Source organism: Lepisosteus oculatus, chromosome 22 (genome assembly GCF_040954835.1).
Source record: "Lepisosteus oculatus isolate fLepOcu1 chromosome 22, fLepOcu1.hap2, whole genome shotgun sequence".
In the NCBI taxonomy this organism is placed as follows: domain Eukaryota; kingdom Metazoa; phylum Chordata; class Actinopteri; order Semionotiformes; family Lepisosteidae; genus Lepisosteus; species Lepisosteus oculatus.
This window is the reverse complement of record NC_090717.1, coordinates 6,287,370-6,312,626: the sequence shown is the minus strand read 5'-3', so window position 1 is coordinate 6,312,626 and position 25,257 is coordinate 6,287,370. Positions and strand designations below refer to the sequence as shown.

The following is a 25,257-nucleotide window of genomic DNA, read 5'->3' as shown; positions in this document are numbered from 1 at the left end:
CTATATATTATATTATTATATTTTAATAATAATAATAATGCATTCTGCCAGTGAATCACTGTGAAGCTTCAGGACACATTTACTGATGGTTGGCAGGAAGGTCAGATGGCTCATTTAAAATGGTGTGGTTGCTGTTGCTGAAATGTCATTCCTCTGTTTAGATAAATGCACAAAAAAAGACATAGCCATATGAAACAACATAAAACAGTACAGCACCAAGCAGACTGTGCTTCTCAGCAGAGCCTCAATAAACCCATCACTGTCTCGTTCATTTAAATTCACATTCCAGCTTGAGCCAAGCTGTACAATCCATTTGTACTTATCCTACCCCTGTAGAGGGCTTTCATCTCTTTTCTCATTTAGCTCAGGTATCACTTCTAGTGCATAAAAGGCAACACAGTGAAGGTCAAGGTCTCAAGCATGGTTCAAACCAATTATTCATTGTGGAGCTGAATGTCACATACAAAAATATTAAGAGTTTTAGGATCACTCCTGCATTTACACATTCAAAGACGTCTGCTCATAGAGCAGTTTAACTGCGTCAGTCCATTCTGTGTTATAAGAGGATATCATCTGGTATAATTTTCCAAATGCTGGGAATGGCTCTGGAACAGCACACAAATCCCAAAGCCAACAAATGCTTCACTCTCCACAGTGCATCAGTGTCTGCTCCAAACAGATAAAGCAATAAAAAAACATAGACCCATAAATTAGATATTCTGCATTGCAATAAACTACAAACAAACCCAATTCTGTCAATTCCCAATGACTTCATCGGTATTCTGCAGTCTGGCACAGTGTTTGTCTTTCCCCAGTTTTAATCATGATTTCAAGACTAACACCCGTGGGTTCAAGATTTATATTTTGAGATGTAGAAACTGTATTTACAGCAGAATAGAGGGAAATGGGTAGACGTTTTTCATTTTTCTGCTTATCTGTGTTTCATCATCTTCTCCCCTGGGCAGAAGCTTCTTTTTTCCAGGCTCATCAGTTTTTTAAATATTAAGCAAGGCAATCAAACATTACGTAGCTTAATCTGAGCCCTTCCTGGACTGAATATACATACTTACTAAATGATCTACAGGTGTCTTGCATAAAATAGGTTGCCCGTGCTTTCCAAACTAGCGTAAAAGGAAAAAAATTCCAGTGATGCCCTCGAACAGCAGTGAGTGACTTGATGTCTCAGTTCCTGCAGGTGTACTGTAGATAACCTCCAACTGCTTCACAACCGGAAATGAATCTTAGATTATTCAGTTTTGTACATAATTGATTCAATTACGAAAATGAGATCTTTGAGGGACAAAACAAAGAAAACAATGGGCCAAAAACCCATTGGTTCTTCAATCTCAAGGACTGAACACCCCTATCATTGAGGCAGAAAGAACTTATTCACTATTAAACAATAGAGCACATACAGTAACTATGTCATCCTGTGTCAGTAGATATCAACATGATCAAAAGAGAGAACAGTCCTGCCAAAACATTAAGTATTTCTTGACCAAAAACTGACAAATATTGACCATTTCTTGTGGTACTGTTAATCTTGCTTAACATGGTGTTACTCCAGTGTAATTAGCGTTTCCCATCTTCAAAAATGACCATAAAATATTATTCATCTGAAGAATTAGACAAGCTTGCTTCACACCGTGTTTTTATCTCAATGAAAATAAGAGTCATTTAAAGATTTTGTGAGGCCTCCATTCTATAGCTGCTAAGCCCCTTACAATTTCATCTCACGTTTTAATAGTTTTTTTTTTTACAAAAAAGGTTCTATTCTTCATTAGTCACAGATTTAGTCCTCTGCGGTTGATGTGAGCTGAGAAAAAGAAATCAATGCATTCCTGAAAGTAATTGCTACTTAACTAAGAATATTGATTCAGGAGCAATCAGCCTATCTTTTCAGTTCTAATCAAATGACAGGTGAAGAAGACCCTGCAGGGCAATGTGGCTGCTTTTCTCACAAATCACTCCTTTCTGCCTGAAGGTTATGGGGCTCCTGTCTTCAATGGTATGACGTATCTAAAGTTTGCTGTACGAGATGTTAACTCACTCCTCAACCTCCACAGAAGGTCTCAGAATTGTCCTTGAGAAGAGACTTCCTGTCAAAGATGGGATGGTGAGGGCCAGGATCATGAAATAAGCCAGTAGTGGTCAGAACTGTCATAATTGGGTGGGCATGGGTCATTCAAGGTCACCTAGATAGTAACCCCTGTGACTCACCAGATCCAGAAACCTTGCGGTGTTCATGAGCAATGCATAAACGGCTCAGATCAGTGCTCACTGTGTTACAAGCTATTCTGCATCTAACACTGTGTTCAATATCAACTGGCATGTGGAAGATTCATTTTCTGTCCCGTGGCACACAGACTTTGTAGTAGTGAGACTCCTCCCGGAGGTTCTCCGCTGGCAGAATACAAAATGGGAAAAGAAGAACAGACAACTTTAATCTTTAAGGGAAAAAAAAACATAAAAGATACATTCTTGAAATACAAGACTGCAAAAATGACAAAGTGAGAAGAAGCTGACAAACCTGTACTTTTTATAGTAGTATTTTAGTATCTTTTTGACTCTGTGTCCATGTCAGGACCAATTGATGCACTGTTAAATAACACTAACCTATACCAGAACCCCCTGCATTGTTCTGGGGTATTGTCAAACTCTGCTGGGAGCCCATTTGCAAAGACACTGATGGAACATGCTAGCACCTGCTTTGATAAATATCAATAGAGTCCAGCTGAGGATTAAGGTCTCATTTTAGTAAACTATATTATTCCCTCTCTTGGCAGAAACCCAATAGTCCAATCTTTCAGTGGCAGGAAATGAATAAATATAAAAAAAACTCAAAAATGGTCCGCATTTCGGAGGCGCTCCGTGTCCTGTACAAAAGGAGAGGTATTAGATTCTCATTTCTTAGCTGAGGTTTCCAGGCAACACAAAGGGCACCACAATAAACCTAATCTGCTATTTATTAGCATCATTAGGCAAGGGATCCTGCCTGGACTGACTATGTGAACGTCAATAACTGGTAAAAAAGAGCCCAGTGCTTCATAAAAGGCCTACAGATCCCCTGCAATGCTGCTTATAAAATCAAACTGACTGTAAGATGTGAGAGCTATCTAATGCCTTGATTGCATTTATGATCATGAGAAAACACATTCTTATTCTTGTAGGAGTTCTGTGTTTCAGAATCTTTATTTAACTAAAACAAATACAATCCTAAATGAAGAGTTTTGCTTTTTCATGAGACTGACATTGTTGAAATCTTGGAACCATTCAGATGTCATTTTTTGACAAGTGTTCATTGTACACTTCTTGAATATGGATGAGAATGATTTTCTGCAAACTATTTTGACTGCTTGCGCAAGCCTTTTACCAACAGATGGCAGTATAATCAAATGAACAAGAATTGCACACTGCCAAAAAAACGATAAACAGATGTATGTATTAGAGCAGATCTTGAACAGTAGCAGAACATCGCATGCCTGGCTGTGATGTTTTCAAAACTCTTCCAAAGTATAACTTATATTATAATCTTTGCAATAGAAAATGAAAAATACAGTCTGATCTGAGTCCTTCATTTACAGTATATGTGTTAAACATCCTTGTTTGTTAATGCCACAGTTCAGCTTAGAAAAAAAACTTTATTTTATTACAAGCATTGATTTAAAGAAACATTGATAAAATCAAGGAGTCTTTTGAATTTTATTATTAACTTTGGATATATAGACCTGCCAAAATGGTAATCCTAACAGTGAAAGACCCAACCTCAAGTGGTCTCTTTGGGCTCTTTACTACAATTATTAATTCTTAATACAAACATAGGACTATGCTAGATTATAATGCTATTTGCAGCAAACAATGTATATATTATGTATAGTGTAGGCATTTGAGGCTATAATATATGATTTTTTTTTAGATGCTTAACAAAAAGATAAATGGAATTCGTTGTCCAATGCTCCAGTCCAGGTCCGGTAGAGCCTCAGTTCAGCAGCTTTTTCGGGCTGCCTTTAAATCATCCATTTTTAAAAGTATGGAACAATTTAAGTGAGATCAATAAAAGAAGTGGTGTGTTCAATTAAACAATTTAGATATAATTGGGTACATCTATGCATCCATTTTCTAACTGATTCGTCAAATACAGCACTGCAGAGGTGCCAGAGGCTTGCCCGCCAGCAGCAGGTGCACCCCAGATATACCCTGGATGGGAGGCACAGTTTTTCCCAAAAGCCAGTTAACGTACCAGTATGTGTTTGGACTGTGGGAGAAAACAGGAGCACCCTGAGGACAAGGGGAGAAGACACACATTGCACACAGATATTACCCCAGTTATGGAATTGAATCCAGGGCAAGAGTGTTGTGAGACAGCAATACTAACCCCTGCGCTACAGCGCTGCCCATCATTTGGAAGACAAATCAGAATATTGTTCATTCCCCAAGAACCAGTGATACCTTCACTGATAACTTACTTGCTTAATTGACCAATTGTTTAAACAAGTGCTCTTAATCTTTTAATAACAGGTGATTAAGGCTGACCTGCAAGACTTGCTGGACTGAGGATCTACATGACCAGGGCAAATTACAAATTTCAATTTTAAACCCAATGCATGTAGGATGTTTTTTTCTGGCGCAAGATCTGTAGCGACATCTTGCGTCCAATTTGTGTTTCAGTCGGCTCCAGAATCTTAAAAACGTTAACACAGCGGTTGTATATGGTGCAGTTTGTAACTGTGTGTTTTTTTAAGTGAATTTGTTGATATTTTGAAAAAGAAATGAGAAAATGTTAGGGTTGTGTCCAAAAAAATAAAAATCTTAAACATTGGAGCCTGTTACTTAAGATACAGTAACCCATTCCAAAGTTCTGTCAGTTACTTTAATTTAGGTGCCTCTATTCGTTAACAAAATAAATATTATCTCCATCGCTACCTTCTATATTGTAACTTTCTTGTCCTTCTTCCTATTAATATATGTAGACGCAAAGTATCTCTCCTTTTTTGGTGGATCACTGCATCAGTCTGCATGTTATTACGATTTTCAGAATAACGTATTAAGGTACTGATACTGCAGCAAAAAAAAACTGCTTCGTAAAGGACTTGCCAATCAATATGGAAAAATAGGTGGATACCTTCCGGTTCCGCCAATCGACGGAGGATTACGAATCTCCAGCGGCCAATCGTATAGTTTTACGAGCCGGAATTTCCGTATCTAATAAGGTGCGTCACGCAAGGAATAAACCAATCATAGCTAAGAAGCAAACTATAACGGGCCAATAGCGTTGAAGGATACAGACCAGCCTCTTCCTGTCATCTTGGGTGTTGAGTTGATGATGATGTGTATTTCAACTACTGTAGAAGCAGATTTCTAGTTAAAACTGCTCATGTGGTGATTAACTTGTAAAACTGACATTCTTTTCTTAGTGTGGTTGCATCATCGGGATTCACAGTGGTGAGTTTAGTTTTAATGCTTTATTAATTATAGCCGTAGCTGGAAATGATACTTTGAAGATAACGATGCTTTTCTTAATTTAACAGTTTATCTGTATCCACTCGTTCAGAATTTCAGGCTAGCAGAATCTTTTTAATCTAATATTACTAAATGTGTATTGGCCTGTTCGTGTTGTCTGTTGCAGGATACAAACGTGTTACTTGGTTTTGAGGTGGAAAGAGGTGAAAAAAAATCCTTTCTCTTGTTATGTTTCTTAACTTCGGTCATTTTATTCGATGTATATTAATTGATGTATATATGTGACGCCAAAGTTGTTTAACATCCATTTCAGGAGATTTGGCAGCTGTTTGGCCACTGTTGCGATTTTGTCATGATATATGCGGGACAAAATAAAAACCTAACCAAACATCTAGGGATCCCATACATTTGTTTTAATTATGTCTACTAACGTTATCGTTTTACGGTATGTAATGCTAAATATTGTATAATGTAAAGTTTCATCTTGATGGCTTTATCACTTCGATTGCTACCGTAGCTACTTCGTCATAGCGACGTTCATGATATTGCTGTGCTCCGTGACCTGAATTAACGTTATTCGCGTAGTCATTGGTTTATCCGTATGTGTGCACTTCGTGAATGCAATTCAGGACACAGTGACTTTTTCTGTTAACTGAACAGTAAAAGGTGTTGGGGGGGATATGTAATAATATCTCTCGGTGCCATTTTGCATTCGGATCTGAACTTGATCTTGATGCACAAGCAGGTGCGGCCTCTGGGTTTTTCTGAGTGGCATGTTGGCGTCCCGTAGGCACCTGTCACGTCATGTGTTGGCGCTTTGCTTGGTTCCGACGGCGGTGTCTTCCTTCGCCTCTTCCAGAACCCGCGCGCTGCTGCCCCGGACTCGCGGCGGGCGCGCCATGGTGGACGAGCTCCTCGGGAGGGGGCGATGTTCCAGCTGATGGCGGCGGTTGCCTTGCGCTATGCGGGCGGCAGGCTCCTGAGCGGCTGGACGCCTCTGCTGTGCCTGCTGGGGGGCTCGCTGCTGGCACTGCTCCTTCCCTTGGCCGGAGTGGAGGAGCACTGCCGCGCCACGCTTAAGGGGTTGTCCTTCCTGAGGTGCCACCTGTGGGGAAATGACTGGCGATCCGCTGTGCACTCCACCAGCCTCACCGTCCCCTACACGGGCCAGGACCTTTTGCCCTACAAGCCCAAGCCCAGCACAGGTGAGCCGTCCTCAAGTGGTCAATGGAGATGCACATGCTTTGGTCATGCTGGTGTCTGGCCAGCAGACAAGCAGGAAGCTGGTGAAGAAGCTAATAAGATGAGCTTGTCACAAATGCTATCAACCAACCTCCTGTATTTCCTGTTTTCCGTGAAGATGGCATGAAACCTGTGGAATTCTCGCCAATATGCCACCTCAGCTATGGAGTCAGATGTATTTTTCTTGGAATACGGATTCCTTATCAGCTTTTTGTGCTTAATCACATTTGCTTGCTGCTTGTAAATATTTGGCCTGGCACAGTGAAATGGGTCCAGTGTCTTTTCACCCATTCAGCTCTTTTATGCCCATTACATAATAGGCATCTTCTGAATCCCAGGAAAGCAGAAGAGGCAGTCCAACTACTTGAATTCTGCAGCAAAGAGTTACAAATGCAACAACTATTTCATTACAAAACCGTTTCTATTTTTGTACTACTTATCACAGAATAAAAATCTCATATTTGAAAAACAAGCTAAGATTTTGTGCAATTGAATGTAGAATGGAATGACTATACTAGATTGTATGTAGATGCATGTAGATTTGGAAGTATTGCAATTGCATGGTTTCACAGTACAAAATGCCTTGTTTTGTTTATAGGGACTCTGCTCTCAGAAAGGAAAGAGTAATGTAGGTGATATTCCTTCTAACGGGCAGAGTCTTTTGTTGTTTAAATATTCAGATCCAAAATGGATGGTGTGTTATTTCATTCTAGAGCTCCAGTTCGAAGCCAAAGCAGCTCTTCAGCAGGCTGTTGAGATGAAGAGACAGGGGAAGAGAGACAAAGCACACAAGCTCTTGGTGCATGCACTCAACATGGACCCTGACTTTGTAGAAGCTCTGACTGAGCTGGGGGCCATCCTGGAAGAGGACAAGGATGTCATCCAGGCTGACCACCTCTACTCTAAAGCCTTAGCCATCTCCCCCTGCAATGAGAAGGCCCTGGTCAATCGGGACCGGACCCTGCCTCTGGTGGAGGAGATTGACCAGCGCCACTTCAGCATCATTGACAGCAAGGTGCGTAAGCTCATGTCCATCCCCAAGGGCAACACAGCCCTACGTAGGGTGATGGAGGAGACGTATTACCACCACATCTACCACACCGTGGCCATCGAGGGCAACACGTTAACCTTGTCGGAGATCAGACACATCATCGAGACCCGGTACGCCGTGCCGGGGAAAAGCCTGCTGGAGCAGAACGAGGTGATCGGAGTGGACGCCGCCATGAAGTACATCAACACCACGCTGCTGTCTCGGATCGGCTCGTTCGCCATCGCCGACATCCTGGAGATCCACAGGAGGGTCCTGGGCCACGTGGATCCTGTGGAAGGCGGCAGGCTGAGGGTGAACCAGGTGTTCGTGGGGCATCACCTCCCCCCTCAGCCCCAGGACCTGGACAGGCACATGCTGGAGCTGGTGCAGTGGCTCAACTCGGAGGAAGCCATGAATCTTCACCCTGTGGAGTTCGCCGCCCTTGCTCACTACAAGCTGGTCTACATTCACCCCTTCGTGGACGGCAACGGGCGCACCTCCCGCCTGCTCATGAACTTGATCCTCATGCAGGCCGGGTACCCGCCCATCACCATCCGCAAGGAGCAGCGGGCCGAGTACTACAGCACTCTGGACGCGGCCAACGAGGGCGACGTGCGCCCCTTCATCCGCTTCATCGCCAAGTGCACGGAGATCACCCTGGACACTCTGCTCATTGCCACCACCGAACACGCGGTGGGCCTGCCAGCCTCCAGCCACCAGACCTGTTCAGACTGCAAGCAAACCCTCCCGGTCAAGAACTGACACTTCACACGGCCAGATCCGTATCGGCATGCCAGCCAGTTGGCGCCTGTGATTGTTTCTGGCGCCTGTTTTGATACCGGCATGCAACTACTCTCCTTCGAGGAAGAACCTTGGGCAAATGTTACAGTAGAAACTTGCCAAAATAACCAATTCTCATTTTTTCCAGGATGTACAGGAGCCCTTCAGCCGTTGTGTTAAGGTGTCAACATGAACATAGGCGTTCGAAAATCTATAGGTTAAATTCTATTCAGTGCTGGCACGTTGTAAGATTGTGTGAACTAGTTGCTGTGTATTTGACGTTCATTCACAAGAGGAATATTTATTTTTTGGATTACCATCCAAAATGGATAAAATGCTTTGTGAAAAGTATTAAAAGGAAGAAGAAATCGTGGAGTAACTAAGCTGTTTGAGAGTCTGATTATTATCCTGACAAACTTAGCACAGAGACTAGGACCACTGTAGTTTGAAGAAAGATGTGGGATTTCTTCAACTTCACTTGAATAATCTTATTCATAGTCTGCCTGTTTTTCTCTAAGGCAATCTCAGTACTGCTCCTAAAAGTACAAATTGGATGTTTATCAGAATAAGTGGATAGGAAGCCACATCCATTTGTTGTATTTGTAAAAAAATTTAATTTAATTTTTGTTGAACAGTTGGCACAGCCAACTACAGCTATCGTGGCTTGGTGCCATATCTCAAGCAACTACATTTCCTATGGTTTCAAAGCCTTTTATCACTTACTGGTGTAAACAGCTGAAGGACTGTTGTAGCAATATGTTGCTAGTTAGACTCTGTGATCCTGCCCCATAGTTACAAATACAGATAGGAGTTTTATTGGTTACCACATGCAGATAGAATACTCCTAATTATTAAAACAGCTGCAAGAAGAAGGAGACGAATTAAAGTAATATGACTTTGTTATAGTGCACCACTTGATTTTTTCACCTGAAAATTCCTCCCTTGTACATATTTATATACTTGTATACACTTTCCCTTGTACCATAGGCTATAGACCCATAACTTGCTGATACACTGAAGCATTTTGCCTCAGTTGTCCATACTAAAGGTGGTACTGTCTCAGACTCTCCCCTTGAGTGGATTATATGAACATGGTTTGACTGTGATTAAATATCCATTTTACAAAAATAGTACAGCACATGAGATTCATTGTGAAGTTCTCACTGAAGGCTTACAGTATTCTAGAAGGTTCTTACACCTCATGTTGTTATAGTTGTTTAAAATAATTATAATTCTAGTTTTCCTTGCCTGCTGTGGTAACACTGACTTGCACTTTCATAACTATTTAAAAAAGTTATTTATTTTATTATAAAATAAAATTATTTTATTATACATAAGCCCTGTGACTGGTGTGTTTATTAACATATACATTATTTTCCTTCTTTGAGTAAAAGGGTTGTTTAAACTCTTTTTTTCTCATAAAATATTTTAAATGAAATCAGTTTTATTTGTCCAGAGTCTCCAGTTGTTTTCATCAGCAATTCTACCCATCAGTTAGTATTTATAGTGAAAAGAATAAAAAAATATTTAATTGCTTTTAATGTAGCATTTTGTAGGCCTGAAACATCACAAAAATTCAATCACATGAGAAGACAAAAGACTTAGGTTTTTGTACAATATCAGAAACAGCCAAAAACAAAATCAGGAAACCTTTAAAGAAAAGCCAGAAAAAAAACGCATAAAAATAAAATGGTCCATGTGTAACTGCCTGTCGGCATTTAAAATTTTAAAACTTAAAAAAAAAACTTCAATAAATGATTTCCAGCACAATTACCAACATTGAGGTCAACAGACCAACATATTAAACATCATCAAAAAAAATACATTTTCAAATGTCAATACAATTTGAATACCACCCATTGATACGGAACATCAAACGGACATAAGCTTTTTTTCTTAATTCCTTTTACTAAAATAGGCCACTGCGGTGATAAATGTCACTAGCAATCGCTAATTTTATCCTCTTGTTTTAAAACATACAAACTCTATACAAAACTATGGTCAACAATTGGTGATGCGAGCACTGAACATCTGACTAAAACAGATTCTAAGTGTCAGAAAAACAAAAAAGGCTAGCTGGTGAATCTATTTGTTGTTTTTAATTTTACCACAAAAAAAAAACCATACTGCGTGGAGGGAGAAGTGTTTTCTGTACACACTGTAAGTGTTGTTGTTTTTTCAATTGAAATGTGTTCCGGTTGGCTTTATTTTCATTCACTTATGAAGACGTGTTCTTGGAGAAAGATCAACGTAAAGAGGAAAATATCACAGCTATCCTATGAGCTTGAGGATGGGCCAGGAGTCCTGCAAAGTTCCTTGAATGGTCATCAACTCGTCTGATTTTAGTCCATGATTACGGTATTGCTAGTTGAAGATCAGTGACTATTTTACAGAGCACATTTCAGTTCTACGAAAATGTAAGTTTCCGTAAAGAAACGTCTACCTACAATAAACAGGTGCATAGATTTTTCTCAAGCTGCTTCCACGAGAGGAAAATGAGGAATTGTTTTTGCAGCTTCTTCGCCGGTTTCAAAAGCTAAACCACCATCTGTCAGGATCTTGAACTTCTCCCAGACCTCTCCCTTCTGCAGGTTATGGGACCACCTGAGTAATGGGGGGGAGTCAATGAATTGTAGATTATATCTGCACTACTTTTCACACTCATTTGGGTTTACCAAGAGTTTTGTTAAAGACGTGGCTGTCTGGCAATGACCTATGTACAGTACTCACTCAGAAGAGAATGAGACTGGTAGGCCATGTAACATTACTCTATGGGCACAGGTCCCTAGTAATTCACCGTCTGCTGGAAAGAGCCCCCTTCTGGAGCATTCAGCCAATTATATGCCCCCAGTTAGGGATTCCTAGTCATCGTTGTCTACCAACACAACCTAGGCTCGGACTCGCACCATCTGGGATAGAGACTTGAACCCCCGTTTATCTGGGAGTGACAATGATGCCTGCAGGAGGAATACAGGTTAAGGCAGGGCTACACTAGATAAATGAAGCCAGCGACAGAATAGATTTCAACAAGAATCACACAGAAGTGTTCAGAAAACCAGGTTTACCTTTGATATTGGCTCAAACTCCCGAGAAAGCTGCACAAACCAGGCAAGGTGCGTTAGGCTTGTAACTGTGTATAGACAGCATTCATCTGCAATGTGGCCCGGGCTGGGATTGTACCTCGGCAATATTAGTTAACAGACATTAATCAACCTCTGCTGGGAAAACAGCAAAACTGGGATTATTTTTTTAAATAAGCGCCCTCAATGTGAGAGATCTCATCACCAGACTTCAAATCAGAACACTGGGTTTCAATGGATAACCAAAAAAAAAGCCTTAACAACTGCCTATGAAGAGTGCCATAAATTAGCAAAGACAAAATAAGGTAATATTAAAGGTTACAGGAGTTCTTTGTTTCATTATGAGTTGGGTTAGTATGGAACAGACTTCCTTTTGTAGGAATTCCAAGAAGGTTTTGAGAACTGAAGGCAGAAGCAGAGAACTGGTTGAATAGTCAGACAATACTAAAAAAATATTTTAATTGCTTACTTAAAGCGTGACTATTTCTCCATTTTGTCTCCTTGAAGTTGTTTAAAACACTAGGGATGTAGTTTCCCTAGCGGAATTTTTATACTTAGTCACATGAAGGAGTTCCAAATGTAATGTTCTCTGAGTAATACATCTGAAAAATGTCACTTGCATATCTGCTGATAAACCTTTTTACCAAAATCGTGCTTTTAACCTTATTTTGTTTTTGCTGGAATGAAATGTGGAGATTGGCAACCTTTCTTAAATGCATTTTTAATCATATAAAGGCTTCACTTTATATTGTTAAAAGCTTCAATAAAACTCAGTTCTTACATATTATTAAATAAGATATTTAAAATGGCAAAGGAGGAAAACCTTTCTTTTACGTCACCATTATCCTGAGAAGTTATATACAATGCAGTTTCTGTCAGCATCATTTTCAGAATGCCTACAAAATTCAATCTTATTTCTTATTCTGTAAAAGTTTCTACTAAAGTTCTAAGATCTACGGTGTATGCAAAAATTGCCATAAGATTACAAACCCTGTATTTCCCATTCATGAACAACAATTAACAGAAGCCGCAAGGTAAAAAGTAAATCTATAAAACATCATATGGTAAGGATTGGAGATAAAAAAAATAAAAAATGAACTGAGCTTTATTAAATCTAGACATCTATATATTGTAAAAGTGAATAATATTTGTAGGCTTACCAATCTCCAAGTAAATGTAGGCTGGTCTGCTCCCACCCCCACCCCCCATAAAAAGACTTTCAGAATGTGTGGAGCCCTGGATCATTAAGGCTTTCTCTCATAGAATTGGCTACAGGGGTTTTCAAATATTTACAGCAAAATTACAATTTTTCTTTTTTTTTTTTTAAGGACACAAAATGGCTTGTGTTAAAAAGGCAGTTATTTCCCCATTGCTCTGAATGTCCACAAAGTTACTTCTTCAGGAGCAGCCCGGCGAAGTCCGCGTTGGACAGGGGTTTAGGCTGTGCTCCTGAGGCGGACGCCGGCTCCTCTCGTACCGGGCCCTCCGGCTGGCTCTGCAGGGTCCCGTTCTCCGCCTTGGCCTGCGGGGCAGGCTGTCGGTGCAGCGCTCGAGGGAACATCGAGAGCTGGGTGCGGCCTTTCCCCCTCCTGCCGAATGCGGGGGACAAAAACAAGCATTGGGCTGCGATTCCCAGGCGTCGACATGCCGTCACGTTTCATTTCGAACAGCCCGGGCCTTGTTTCTCTGCCACACAACTTCTACACAGTAGAAGAACAGCCCCCCGATTGCTTGAGGTCGAGCAAGCAGTTACAAACCATACACAGGCACAAGAACAGCCAGCACAGGTGTCTGAAATCCAAGACTTTGTCTCTTTCTTTGTTGAGTTGCCTTAAGGATTTTAAACTTAATCATATCTGCTGTGACTGCAAATCCATTCCAAGCTGCCAATCAGCCTAACGACTGCCATGCTGCTCAGCACACTGGATCACCTTCTTCTTGAACACAAAAGCATACTGTGATCTCTTGTTCATTTTTGACAATCAAAAATGAATATAACTTTTTTTTTTTCACTGGATAACATGTTGGAAACAGCAGTCCATCACAGTCGGCGCAAACAATTCCACACAGAGTTTAGGACTCTGGTGGCAAACATATCAACTTTGATTTTTTTTTTTTACTTGTATTCAAATATAAGCAAGCAGCACAACCCTTTGAAACACAATACAACCTTGAAACCTGGGGGGAAAAGCATGTCTATTTTGGGGAAATACAGTATCTGCCTTCCCCTTATGTGACTTATTGCTTTTGTAACATGAAGTAGGTCAGAGTCAACAGGGTATACTTACGCCCCATAGAGTTGCCTTGGAATCATGGACCCCAGGAGTCTGCTGGACTCTGGCTTGCCCGTCACATTCCTCTGGGGAGGATTGCTGATGGCCACCTTAATGGTGTGATCCTGGAACACAATTCCGTCCATCTTAAGGACGGCACGGGAGGCCTGCTCCTCGTTCTCGAACTCCACGTAGGCGAGGCCCTGAAACAAACGACATCTAAAGTCACGGGTATCCACCACAGCGCACCGACGCACAGTCGGGTAATGTTACTTTCCCGGGCAAGAACAGAACAGCACTAAAACCAACGCATCGCCAAACTGTTTTCAAACATTTTTCTAAAGTGGAAAGGTCTGAGTGATGTGGGGGGTTTTTCTGCGTGCCCGCTCACCTTGGGTTTCCCAGCTCGGTTGGTGACGAGGCGGATGTCTTTGAAGGAGCCGTGCTCTTTACAAAGCTCCTCGAGCTGCTCCTTGGTGCAGGAGAAGGGCAGACCCGAGATGAAGATCTTGTGTTTCTCCAGAGAGCTGCTGTACTTGAACACCTGGAGGGGAGGCAGGAGATGGAGGCAACGTCATCACAAAACCGCCCAAGCCATGTTCAAAACACATTCAGAGAGAGCAATTTTTCAAAAGAACCACCACTGTTATAAAGTGGCTTTCGACTCTGACTTACTCAATGCCTGCTCCAAAGCAGGATGCAAATGTCGTCCAAGTTCACGTGGAAAAACCAATTGCACGGCTTCCCTGCCCAGCAACCCGTATATATCAGGCCTCACTACCATTTTCCTAAGACAAACATTCTTCTCTCATACTACTGCGGGAGTCAGTAATGACTTAAGCAGGAGTAATGCCCCACACTACTTAAAAGTCTTCCAAGGGCTGACAATGGGATGACCATACCCTGATCTTCCCCGGTTAGGTCTCCTTACAACTCTACCTTGAAGTTTGGATTCTTGCTTTTGTCCACACAAGGGGAGACAAACATGGGTCTGCCGTCCATCTCTTGTCGGTCAAGCTTAAGGGCCTCCGGGACCGTCTTCTGGTCTTCAAACTGCACGTAGCAGTACCCTCGGAAGGTGCCGTTCTGTTTATAGACGGGACGCACTTCCTCAACAGGGCCACACCGTTCGAAAAAGTCCCTGATTTTCGTCTCGGGGTCCTCCAAGGTGAAGGCCAGGTTGCTGACGAAGACGCTTTTCCTGTCATTGCGTTTGTCTTGGTTGCCCTGCTTGGCGGCAGCCACCTGGGGTTTCTTTCCAGCGGACACTTCCGATGTCTTCGCCAAGGGGGCTTTTCGGCCAAACAGCCCAGTCTCTGTCTCCATGGCTTCTTCTCCAGCGTCTCTGAAGCCCTGGTCGCCCTCCCCTTTGTGCTTTTTCATGGGCTGTTCTGGAATGATTCAGATGACAAGAAAGTTAAAATAACTCGCTAGTATTTAGTTAACTTAATCATTTTCATAGACAGAGTAGGATTCTGAATCCTTTGCGATCCATATGCGGTGAATTTATTAAGGCCTGACAATTCCTAACCTAATTAACCTAACAATACGGATGTAGACAAAATGAACACTTTTTTCCCCCCACTTAAGCACAGTTCTGGGGTTTTAAACAGATTAAAAAGTTAAGATGAGAAACATGCTATAAAAGTTGTTCTTTAGTGTTGAAAATCATTTTTTTAGTTAAATGAAGAACTTCCCATGCAAATGGTGCAGACTAATATGTCATAACAAAAAATTGACTTGAGTTTAGAGTAATAAGATTTAAGAGTTAGGATCCTAGTAAAGACATGGATTATTTATCATTTGGATGAAGGTAATCTAAGGGACAAAAGCAACTCTTTACTACATTTCTGTGCAATAAGCCACTAAGAACCAGTTTTTCAATGACATATGATGCCAGTCTACACAGGTTTCATGTTGCACAGCTGATAAGCGGTCACTTGAGTGCACGGCCACCTACCAGATTCCTCTCCCCACTCATCCTCCTCTTCCTCCTCTTCCTCAGCTTTCCTCTTCTCTCCAGTCCGGCCCATTTTCTGGGTCTTCTTCTGAGCCTTCTTCTCCGCTTTGGCCTTCCTCCTCTGCTCCGCCTTCTCCTCCTCCTGTTTGGCCAGCAAAGCCTCCTTCTCCGCCACCTGTGGATGGACCAGGAGTTAGCTCAGCACTGTCAGACCTGCCACATAACCTGTGGCACTGCATGCAGATGAATGTTAGAAGAAAGGACTTGCTTTGGCTCTCTGCTCGTTGACTCTGGTCAATCGGTTTTCTGTTTTTTGCACAGCAATGTCCCACTCTTCCAGAGTGCCTTGAAGAAGAGAAACAGAACATTTTTGGAACATACATGTATGTTTAATTTCCAAAATAAAATTCTTAATTCTAATCGGAAGAGAAAGCAGGACAGGTGGGTTGTTATATTCTGGCAATGCCCACAAACGTGGAATCATAAAGAATACTAACTCCAGTTAAAAAGGAGATTGAGAACAATTATTTTAAGGAAAAGAAAACTCCAGCAACACCCGGATATTGTGCACATTCCAAATAGCAACTAACCTTCCACCCTCTCGAAAGTGAGCAGGACCTCGCACACATGCTCAGGGTAGTCAGAGGTGCACTGGACCGCGCGGTGTAGGGCCTTCCTGCAGTGCTGGGTGTCTCCATACGACCTAACATTCACACCAAATACACATCAGAGCACAGCACAGCCAGCCTCTCTACCAAAATGCAAGCAAGAAAAGACCTACAGTCCCAGTTCAGTTTCAAAACTGAACAAGTGTCAGACAAGTCTCATTTTGTACATGTTCAGATGTTTAAAATTAGATCTCAGACTTCACAGATAGTATCCTGACAACAAGTGTTCTAGGGTAAAGATCTGCTAGAGAAGAGCAGTAGATACCTCTCCAGGTTGTAGTACTCCAGCCACATGTTGGCATACTTGGCATTTCCTTTTGTCATGATGCTATCCCACAGTTCCCTGGCCTTCTGCATGTTCTTACAGTGCAACGCCTGGAAAACGGCATATTGACATAGCTCCTTCAATAAACATTTTTATTCATCAAAACTTGGGACCTTCATATATAAGCTCCTAACCGCAACATATCCGATATTCTACATGTAGGCTCTGTAGTCCTACAACCGCATTCAGCAAGTAACAGATAACTATAACTCTGGACTTGACAGAACAGCATCCCTGAAATCCCAAATCTGATACAGCAGCATCACTGTCCCTCTCTGCCAATATTGCTCTCTCCCTGTATTTACACTCGGTTCACACAGAGGTGTAGAGGATCAGGCTGCCTAGTAATATGTGAGCAACAAAGATCAGATTACTTGTGCTGCGGTCAGTGGAAACATTTGAGATTAATCAGTTGAATTTAAATTTAACAGAAACAGAAAAAATAAAACAATCCCCACCTCTATCCTGGCCCAGATCTGCATAATCGTACAGGAAGGGTCACCGCTCTCACTGAAGCCTAAAGAAGAGCAGCACATTGTAATCCAAGAGATTAACACGCAACTTTGATCTCAAACACTGAACACGGTACACAGGTCTGCTCGGCTCCAAGATGGCACACAACAGGAAGAAACCAAATGCTGAACTCACGCTCCTCCACGTCCTGTTTCATGTAGTCAAGAGCCCGGGTGAAAGCTGCCCTGAGCTCCTCGAGCTCTCTACTCGACTCTGCAGCGAAAAGACACAGAAAGAGGAGGTACCCCTGTAAAACACGTCTTCTCATAAAACGCAGCCAGCACAACAAGGCTCAAATCCATCTCAAGACACAAGGGAATTACATTCTGTGATGCAAACCCTGTGAATATCAGTAAAAAAAACAGAAGAATAGGTGTGAACACACACACACAATTACTTAGACCTGAAGCTCAAACTTTAATTACATGGAACCTCGTGTGTTTATTCCTAGGCTGTTTGTAAAGCTACAAAGCGGCTGTTGGCAAAGTATTTCAATATGTTTTGCAGAACATGCAGAACTTAAGACCTCAGATGTCACCCTACCTTTGCTGAAATCCACTCGCCTCCTCAGGTAGTCCAGGTAAGCTTGCCATATTTCAACGTAGTCCGTCGCCTGAATAAAGCCGGCGTTCAGGGCCTTTTCAAAGTTGTCTACAAAAGAAAAACCCAACATTACTCAGGCAATTCCTTTCCCAATGACACAACTGCCACCATTTCCTGGATGGGCATGCCCAGAGTAATCTGCTTGAGCACTGTGCAAGCCAATCTGTGAGCCGTTTTGTCCATTCCCATGTAAGATGATTGTTATGCTTCATAAATTTTGCTTAGAATGAGTTTACAAATGTGCAAGAAAGCTTCAGGAAGCAGGTTCAATGTTGAAGGGATTTTGCCCAGTGAAAGATGGCGCGCTCTGGGGAGTACCTGACACAGTCTGGTGCTCAGCGCCATGCCTCTCCAGGGCCAGCAGGTAATTCTTCCACAGGCCCACTGTCCAGGGGCAGTTCCTCACCGCACGGTCGTGAGAGGAAAGGACCAAATCTTTAATCTTCAGCTGCCTGTCCTGAAGAGACAGAAAGAAAGCCTCGTATAGTCGGCAGTCCTTTCCTCCTAAACATTATAAGTAAATACTGTTCATACAACAACTACTAATATGCTGCCTACTTTCAAAATGATCGTCTTTTATCCTTTTTAAATTAAGTTGCTTAATTGTCCAATAACTTTCCACTAAATTCTCAAGACTAGAAACAATGTTGGCAATATGATCATCTATTTACTTTGTAGTGCTCACAATAAATTTATTGAAGCCTCTGGGGTAGAAATTCTAATAAGGACATGCAAAAAATTTCCATGAGTCCCTAGTGCAAATCCCTCCTCTTCTCGCTAAAGGGTTTTATACACATATATATAAATCTCATGTAGGTCATTTAAAAAAGATTTGGCCTTTAATGACTTGGCTCCACAGCTCCTTACCAGGTACTGTGTGTACTTGGCCCACATGTCAGGCACCAGGCAATTCTCAGCAAGCGCACGTTCAAAGATGACCTGAATTCGAGCTGGATCGCCTTCCTTTAGCTCGTAATCTATGTAGGCCTGATATTCTGCCAACTTAGGTGGCTCGGCCACCAGCTGCAACAGAGGGGATGTAACAGACATAGCCGAGGGTCACATTATAGTCAAGAGAGTTCACAATTTTCAGGACGCAAGTGACAAACTGCAGCCAATAACACTTTCTTTAACACGATTCCAGCAATCTTCACCTTATCGCTTATTAATCATACATGTGCTTTGTCCATATCAATTAATATGTGCTAACACAATAATATTCACAAATTAAATAACTTCTGGCTTGTTGAAAAATCCAACAACATATGAAAAAAAGCTAAAAAGAATACAGAGTAGCAGTGCTTTAGTTTAAGTGTAAAAGAATAGAGAATAAATAAAATACTGATCTAACCAATTGCGGTTCTCTTAAATGTTTTTAAAAATTATACTTGTCAACATTGACACTAATTCTAACCTAATCTGATCATCGCTTGATATCTATTGATATTTAATTAACCTTTAATAGCATCTTATAGGAAACTGATGATAAATTAAAATATCTATTAAACCTTCATTTATGCAGTTTAATCTAAAGCATGACCCAACACAAGATGTCTGAACTTAAAATAGTTGGAAGATTAAAATGTGAACTGCAGAGACAGAATTAAGCTGTCAAGGGGAGGATAGAAGGTCAATAAACAAGCTTAAGACGTGCACAGGTTCAGAGGGCTGGAGCCATGAAGGATCAAGGCCTTGTAGCAGATGCTCAAGATGTAGACAAGAGATTAAAAAACAAATAATTACCAAAGCCTCCTCATATGGCTTGCTCTTCTCCATCTGCTGCAGAGCTTTCTTATACTGCTGAGTAACAGCAGCTGAAATAGCTTTATCAGACCACTCTTCGTACTCAGCGTATGTGGCCTCCATATCTAGATTAAAAGAAAACAAAAGAGAGAGAGAAATGTCCTCTGTATAGATATCAGTCCTGCATGGTAACCTTCAGGTATTTTTAATATTTTCATCTTTGGCAACACTTCTGAATTATTATTTGGCTTGCAAATAACGCATTTTCCTTTTCTCTTTCACAAGGCTGTCCAGCATTTTCTAAGAACCAAAAGCATAGTACAGCAAACACCAACAGACAGCACAAAGAAAGCTAATAGACCGCAGCAGGCTTGAGGGCAACTCTCTGCAAGCTCACAGGTGAACATGCTGGCATGGCAGAGTGGGCCAACCACACCGAGACACGGCTGGGACTCCCTCGCTCAAACGAGGTCTGGCTTTTCGGCACGGGATTCAAGTGAAAAAATCTATTCATTTTCACTGAAAAAAGCTGGATAGGATACAAAAACGCCTTCTGACATGCTGTGAAGTGCAGCTACATCTCTCGTGCGATAATAGCTTTTTCATTCAGACCTAAAGAGTAGCAAGGGGAGGCATTTCAGAGTTTGGAGCCCCTGAGCCAGAACTCCATCCAAGGGCCTAATGCAACTCTTCCTAAGTGGCTGTCTTTTTTTCCCCCCAATAAAGCAGAAAACCTTACCCAATAAAGGGACAGCCAGCTGGCGCCGGAACAGTGTGTGGATTCGCTCAAGCTGTGCATTCAATAGCGCCTGCTGCTCAGGAGTGGGAACACTGCCTGGAAGGGGCTGTGGATATAAAAAGGTATTGTCAGGTTTTAACCATATGGAGCAGAACTAGCAGGCATCTGTCTAAAGGGGAAAAACAATGGGGAACTAACACCGAAATCATACTAGAGGCTCCAGGTGCAAAGGAATGAGCTCTTCGTGAAGTACTCGCAGACCAGGTGGACACAATACTTACTGGAGTGTGCGTATACAAGCTCTGTGCCGCAGATGAGCACATAATGTACTTGACACACTTCCACATTCAAATTGCCATTGATCATTTCCAACTCAGTCCAGGAGAGCCCCAGTTCAGTGGGTTTTATAACTAAACATGAAATCACTCATTTCTAAACACTTACATCAATTTCCTTTGCAGGTGATTTGTTAAACTATGCCATTTTAAAATAATATGAAACGGAAGACTATGCCTCAAAGAACAGGGTTCCTTTAATTGAGCACATTTTTACTTCCTAATATAGTCATTTACAAGGGCTCTTATTTTTTAGAAATGTGATTAAGAGCGACCTGTAAGACTTAGTGGATTGGTCTCTCCACAAGCCTGGTTGGAGACCACTGATTTCAGGACCAGGACTGGAGAGGCACCACTCTGCCCGGCGTGCCTTACCTGTACAGTTCCCAGGATAGCGTTCTCAAACTCTCTGAACGCCTCCCACACGGCCGTCCCTTTAGTCATGTGCAAGCCCACAGCTGTCAGGGCTCTTTCAAAGATCTCTCGCACTTTCTGTATCCCACCCTGAGTCCCGATCCCCCCAATGGAATACTGAGCGTATTCCAGCCAGATCTCGGGGCCTGCATTCCAAAACAACATGGCAGGAAATTAAAGAGTCCTGATGAATAATCAGTTACAACAGTGCTGGAGACATAACCTATTAGCATCTTTTTTTGGTAAATGAATAAATGTCGTTGAGCCTAAAAGTATTTCTGGTTTGACATATCTTTTGGTGGTTAAAAAGTGATAGTTTTGCAATTCACAAAATTCACATGAATTTAATAAAGCACCTTAACATCACTCAAGGAACACAAAGACAAAGAGCAACATATAAAGGAGATGGCAGGGCTTAATTTGGTATGCAAAATAAGAATGGGTCAAGCACAATCGAGCCCAGATTTTTAATAAATTGTAAAAGAAAACAGTCTTACTTACAGATGTAATCCTTGACTGCCTTCTCAAAGAGCTCATACACTTTCTCCCGATCAGAATCTTGATCTGCCATGCGTATTTCATCTTTCAGCCAGTCCAACCAGATCTCTATGTAGAAATGCATGAGACAAAATACTTAAATTTATCCACAGAAAATACAGGTATTTCCTTTACTTTTGTACAAACAAATCACTGCACGGGACTGAGGCAGTCTGTCTCAACTATCCATCTACAAGTACAAGGTGCAAAAGATCTGAACCGAGCGCTTGCAGGGACTGCGAGGGTAAGACAGGGTTAATATGCATTTTTACCTAGGGAAAAGATGATGCTCAAATTTTGCTCGTTTTCCCCTTTTCACGCAATTTAGGTCTTTATTGAAAGAATGAAAACCGACATGAATATTAAAAAAAAGCTTCACTTCCATTTTTGCAGCTCCATTTCAAACACTTGCATGTACTGGAAGTGACAGACAGCTACTGTCCTATGGGACCATGTTCGTGATCGAGATCAGTCAGACTGGTGAATCAATGGACTCCAATGTGTACAATACACAGATTGGCTCATATGTTTCTAAAGCCTGTAATCTCAGTATCTGAAAGGGGTGTTTAAAGGCAGGTTAACGAATAAGCGCAGTGAAAGAAAACATGGCCACCCACCTTCCGTGAGAGGGAAGAGTTCGCTCATCTTCTGTCGCGCTCTGTGCAGACGCACCAGCTCCCCCTCCTGGCGGAGCAGTTTAATCAGGTCCACATGGCAATTATAGTCGAAGGCGTTGATGGACAGCTGTTGGGCAAGAGCACATCACAGGTGAGCAAGCAAAGCCCAGTCCACCCAAAAACAAGACAGTGTCCAGTACTTTATACAGAGTGGGGAACAAGAGGGCCATAAACTACTAGGTCTTCTCACCGAATAACACAGAAAACTCACTGCAACTTCGGTTTTACCGGCCCATCACCACAATCTGGTAAAGTCACAGCTACCCAGAAAACAACACCCTAGAAGACAGGATGTCAGTCCCATCTCGAGACACTCACACTCACACACCTATTGAGCACATGTCTAGAAACACCCTGTGAAATCCTACACAAGAAGAACATACAAACAGCTCAGGAGCTGCCCCTGTCCAGAATCAAAGCCAGGGTTCAAGAGCTGCGAGGCACCAATGCTTACTGCCACACCTAGCTTAAAAGCACAGCCAATATTTCCTCTAGGCTTCTAAGCCCATTTGCCACACAAAACACATCCCAGTAAAGAAATGTTTTAATTAATGAATGAGCAACCCCCCCATCTAAATATCCATTTTACACCACCTGTCTTTTTTTTACTTAAATGACATGCATTGTGAAAATGGTTGCAGCTGTGGCAATAGGACACTTTAAAGTTGATCTTGTGGTCTTTATCACACATAGCACACAGGGCATTTCAAACAGGTCTTTTGTAAGAGGAAAGCAGAAAAGAAGACCATGAAGCTTATTTCTTTGAAGCAATACTTTGTCTTACTAGTCTTTCGTCAAAAGATTAAAGATTGGCTATATGTAAGGGAGCTGAAACGCTGTCTTCTTCCCAAGCCAGTTATCAGCTAACACAGGCATGTGAAAACAGATTTCTGTTTCTCCACTCTCAGACAATACCTTCCCTGCCACCAAGTAAATGGAGCCCATTATTTAGCCTTATACATAATTTATCATTATAACATGCAACCTTATGCAGCATGTCATTCTCATTATAATTTATACAATGTACACATTCAAGACTAGAAAGATCATATTTGCTAAGGATTTAAAGTCCATTTGGCTACATTTAATTAACCTCTGTGCTATGATCCCCGCTCTTGTGTGACGACTTTCCTCTTTAGCTCTTAATTGCCTTCCATTGCTTTCACCCATAAAATATTTCACCGCATAACGACTCTCTGCGCCTGTTTCTTTCCCTGGCTTGTTTTTCCGATTACAGACACCCTGGACAAGAGCGAGAACAGGGGTAAGGGTTAATGGTAGCACAAGTTTCACACCCGGTAAAAGGATGACGGCCAGTATCCTTATGTTAATCAAACGCTAAAAGAGAGCTAAAAAGATCGATTTTAAGGATTAAACGCAACGACTCGTCAATTGTATTTCAGTAATGTCACTGCTAGCAGTGTCGGGCATAAACAGTACAGTACTTGCAAGTCAGTAAAAACGGGGTTTTATCGGGGAATCGTCACGTGAGGTTAACCTATATCTAGAGGGGCACACGATCGTTACTGACTTCTGGGCTTCCGCTGGGAGCTCAGAGGACGACAGAAATAAACCCCGCTTCTCTAATCATGCAAACCCGCCGCACACCAGCATTTACAACAGCCTCCTGCACCATTCGGCAAATCTGCGCAGCACGCCGGGCGATGCAATGTGTCAAAACCGAGGGGTTACGTACGTACACACAGTTTAATTACATTCGTATTAAAGTGCACAACCTCCGAAGTGAAGCAACGGTGATTGTGAAGTGTAGCTAGCTAGCTCTGCGTTTCGGTAAGTACGTTGCTTTCACCTGCATACGGTGCGCCTGCTTGCTAAATGAATGGGCGTCGGAAAGGACTAGATAGCGCAGTAATTTAAATCCCCAGGCGTGTATGAATATGCAGCTATAAAATACATTTTTTTTCATTAGCGGTCCAATTGCGTTTTCTCAACTGATATGCCTTTTGCCGTTTCCACGGCCTGCATTCGCCTAGAGCTCGTAATTTTTTTTGTGCAGTTAGGACTTTAGAAGGAAAATATTACTGCTGGGCTGCAGTTTAATTAAACACCATTTGCTAAGTGAATCATTCCATGTCGGTGGTGCACTTGCAATATCGTCCAGCCCCATTCATTCATTTCCTTACTTGTTCCTCCAAGCGCTGGATTTCAGCCTCGTTTTCCTTCTCATCGTCCGAGGAGTCTCCCTCCTCCTCATCGGACCCTTCGACTCCCATGCCTTCCTCTTCTGACTCCATCTCCCTCTCTCCGCCGGCCGCTTCTTCCTCCATGTCTTGCAACTGCGTCTCCTCTTCGCTCCCCGTCGCCGCCATGTTGGGACTCGATCTGCCTGGTAACAGCGGTGAGCTGCCCAAGACACCGCCCGGCCCCACGAAAAAAATCACAAGGCGGAAAAATATACAACGCAGCTCAATGAAAGCGCGTCGACCTCCTTCATAAATTAACGGTGGGAAAGGGCAGTCAATCGCGATACGATTTATACGTATAATTTCACTTGAGTCGACTCGGATGTTCAGGCGATTTCACAGGTGTTCAGACGCACTTTTTCCTCAGGACCTTCAGTCACAAGGGACCAGCAGCGCTTGCAGTGAACCACGTGATTCTATTAATGCAGCGGAGGGCCATGTTTCATAGGGTCTTCGAGTAATGATAGAGTGTTACCGTAGTAATAGTTAAAAAATTCCCACCCCCTACGAATAACAGAGTGAATAAATATACACCAGACAACTACATCATTATGTTTCATTTTACACGTAAATATTTTTCCATTCAACCATTTACCGGGCAACCTTGAATTTTCAGTAACGGCTTCGTCCAATACACGGTCAATTAATACAGCATTAATAAAATATATATTTTT

At 42.1% G+C, this 25,257-nt stretch overlaps 2 protein-coding genes across 2 annotated transcripts; one reads left to right on the top strand and one right to left on the bottom strand.

Annotated features, from left to right (window-relative positions):
- Nucleotides 1-5,297: 5,297 nt before the first annotated feature.
- On the top strand, nucleotides 5,298-8,895 carry ficd (FIC domain protein adenylyltransferase). The gene is made up of 3 exons (XM_006640218.3): nucleotides 5,298-5,442; nucleotides 6,320-6,665; nucleotides 7,416-8,895. The coding sequence occupies exons 2-3, from the start codon at nucleotides 6,389-6,391 to the stop codon at nucleotides 8,492-8,494; spliced, it is 1,356 nt and encodes a 451-aa protein (XP_006640281.2). The 5' UTR covers nucleotides 5,298-5,442; nucleotides 6,320-6,388; the 3' UTR covers nucleotides 8,495-8,895.
- A 1,139-nt stretch (nucleotides 8,896-10,034) lies between these two features.
- On the bottom strand, nucleotides 10,035-25,047 carry sart3 (spliceosome associated factor 3, U4/U6 recycling protein). Its single transcript, XM_006640343.3, has 19 exons — nucleotides 24,524-25,047; nucleotides 22,320-22,446; nucleotides 21,667-21,771; nucleotides 21,127-21,311; nucleotides 20,417-20,522; nucleotides 19,678-19,802; nucleotides 18,802-18,957; nucleotides 18,253-18,391; nucleotides 17,875-17,982; nucleotides 17,467-17,544; nucleotides 17,277-17,335; nucleotides 16,759-16,868; nucleotides 16,416-16,528; nucleotides 16,094-16,170; nucleotides 15,826-16,000; nucleotides 14,805-15,256; nucleotides 14,257-14,409; nucleotides 13,881-14,068; nucleotides 10,035-13,181 (listed from the first exon to the last, which is right to left on the bottom strand). The coding sequence occupies exons 1-19, from the start codon at nucleotides 24,707-24,709 to the stop codon at nucleotides 12,983-12,985; spliced, it is 2,841 nt and encodes a 946-aa protein (XP_006640406.1). The 5' UTR covers nucleotides 24,710-25,047; the 3' UTR covers nucleotides 10,035-12,982.
- Nucleotides 25,048-25,257: the final 210 nt, after the last annotated feature.

Bases quoted from the DNA above. Each gene is read 5' to 3' on its own strand.
- ficd (XM_006640218.3), top strand. From the start codon at position 6,389: ATGTTCCAGCTGATGGCGGCGGTTGCCTTGCGCTATGCGGGCGGCAGG. The intron at 6,666-7,415 runs GTGAGCCGTCCT...ATTTCATTCTAG, and splicing joins CAAGCCCAAGCCCAGCACAG to AGCTCCAGTTCGAAGCCAAA.
- sart3 (XM_006640343.3), bottom strand. From the start codon at position 24,709: ATGGCGGCGACGGGGAGCGAAGAGGAGACGCAGTTGCAAGACATGGAG. The intron at 21,312-21,666 runs GTAAGTAAGACT...TTTGGAATGCAG, and splicing joins GGCAGTCAAGGATTACATCT to GCCCCGAGATCTGGCTGGAA. The intron at 17,336-17,466 runs GTGAGTTCAGCA...GCTCTTCTTTAG, and splicing joins GAAACAGGACGTGGAGGAGC to GCTTCAGTGAGAGCGGTGAC.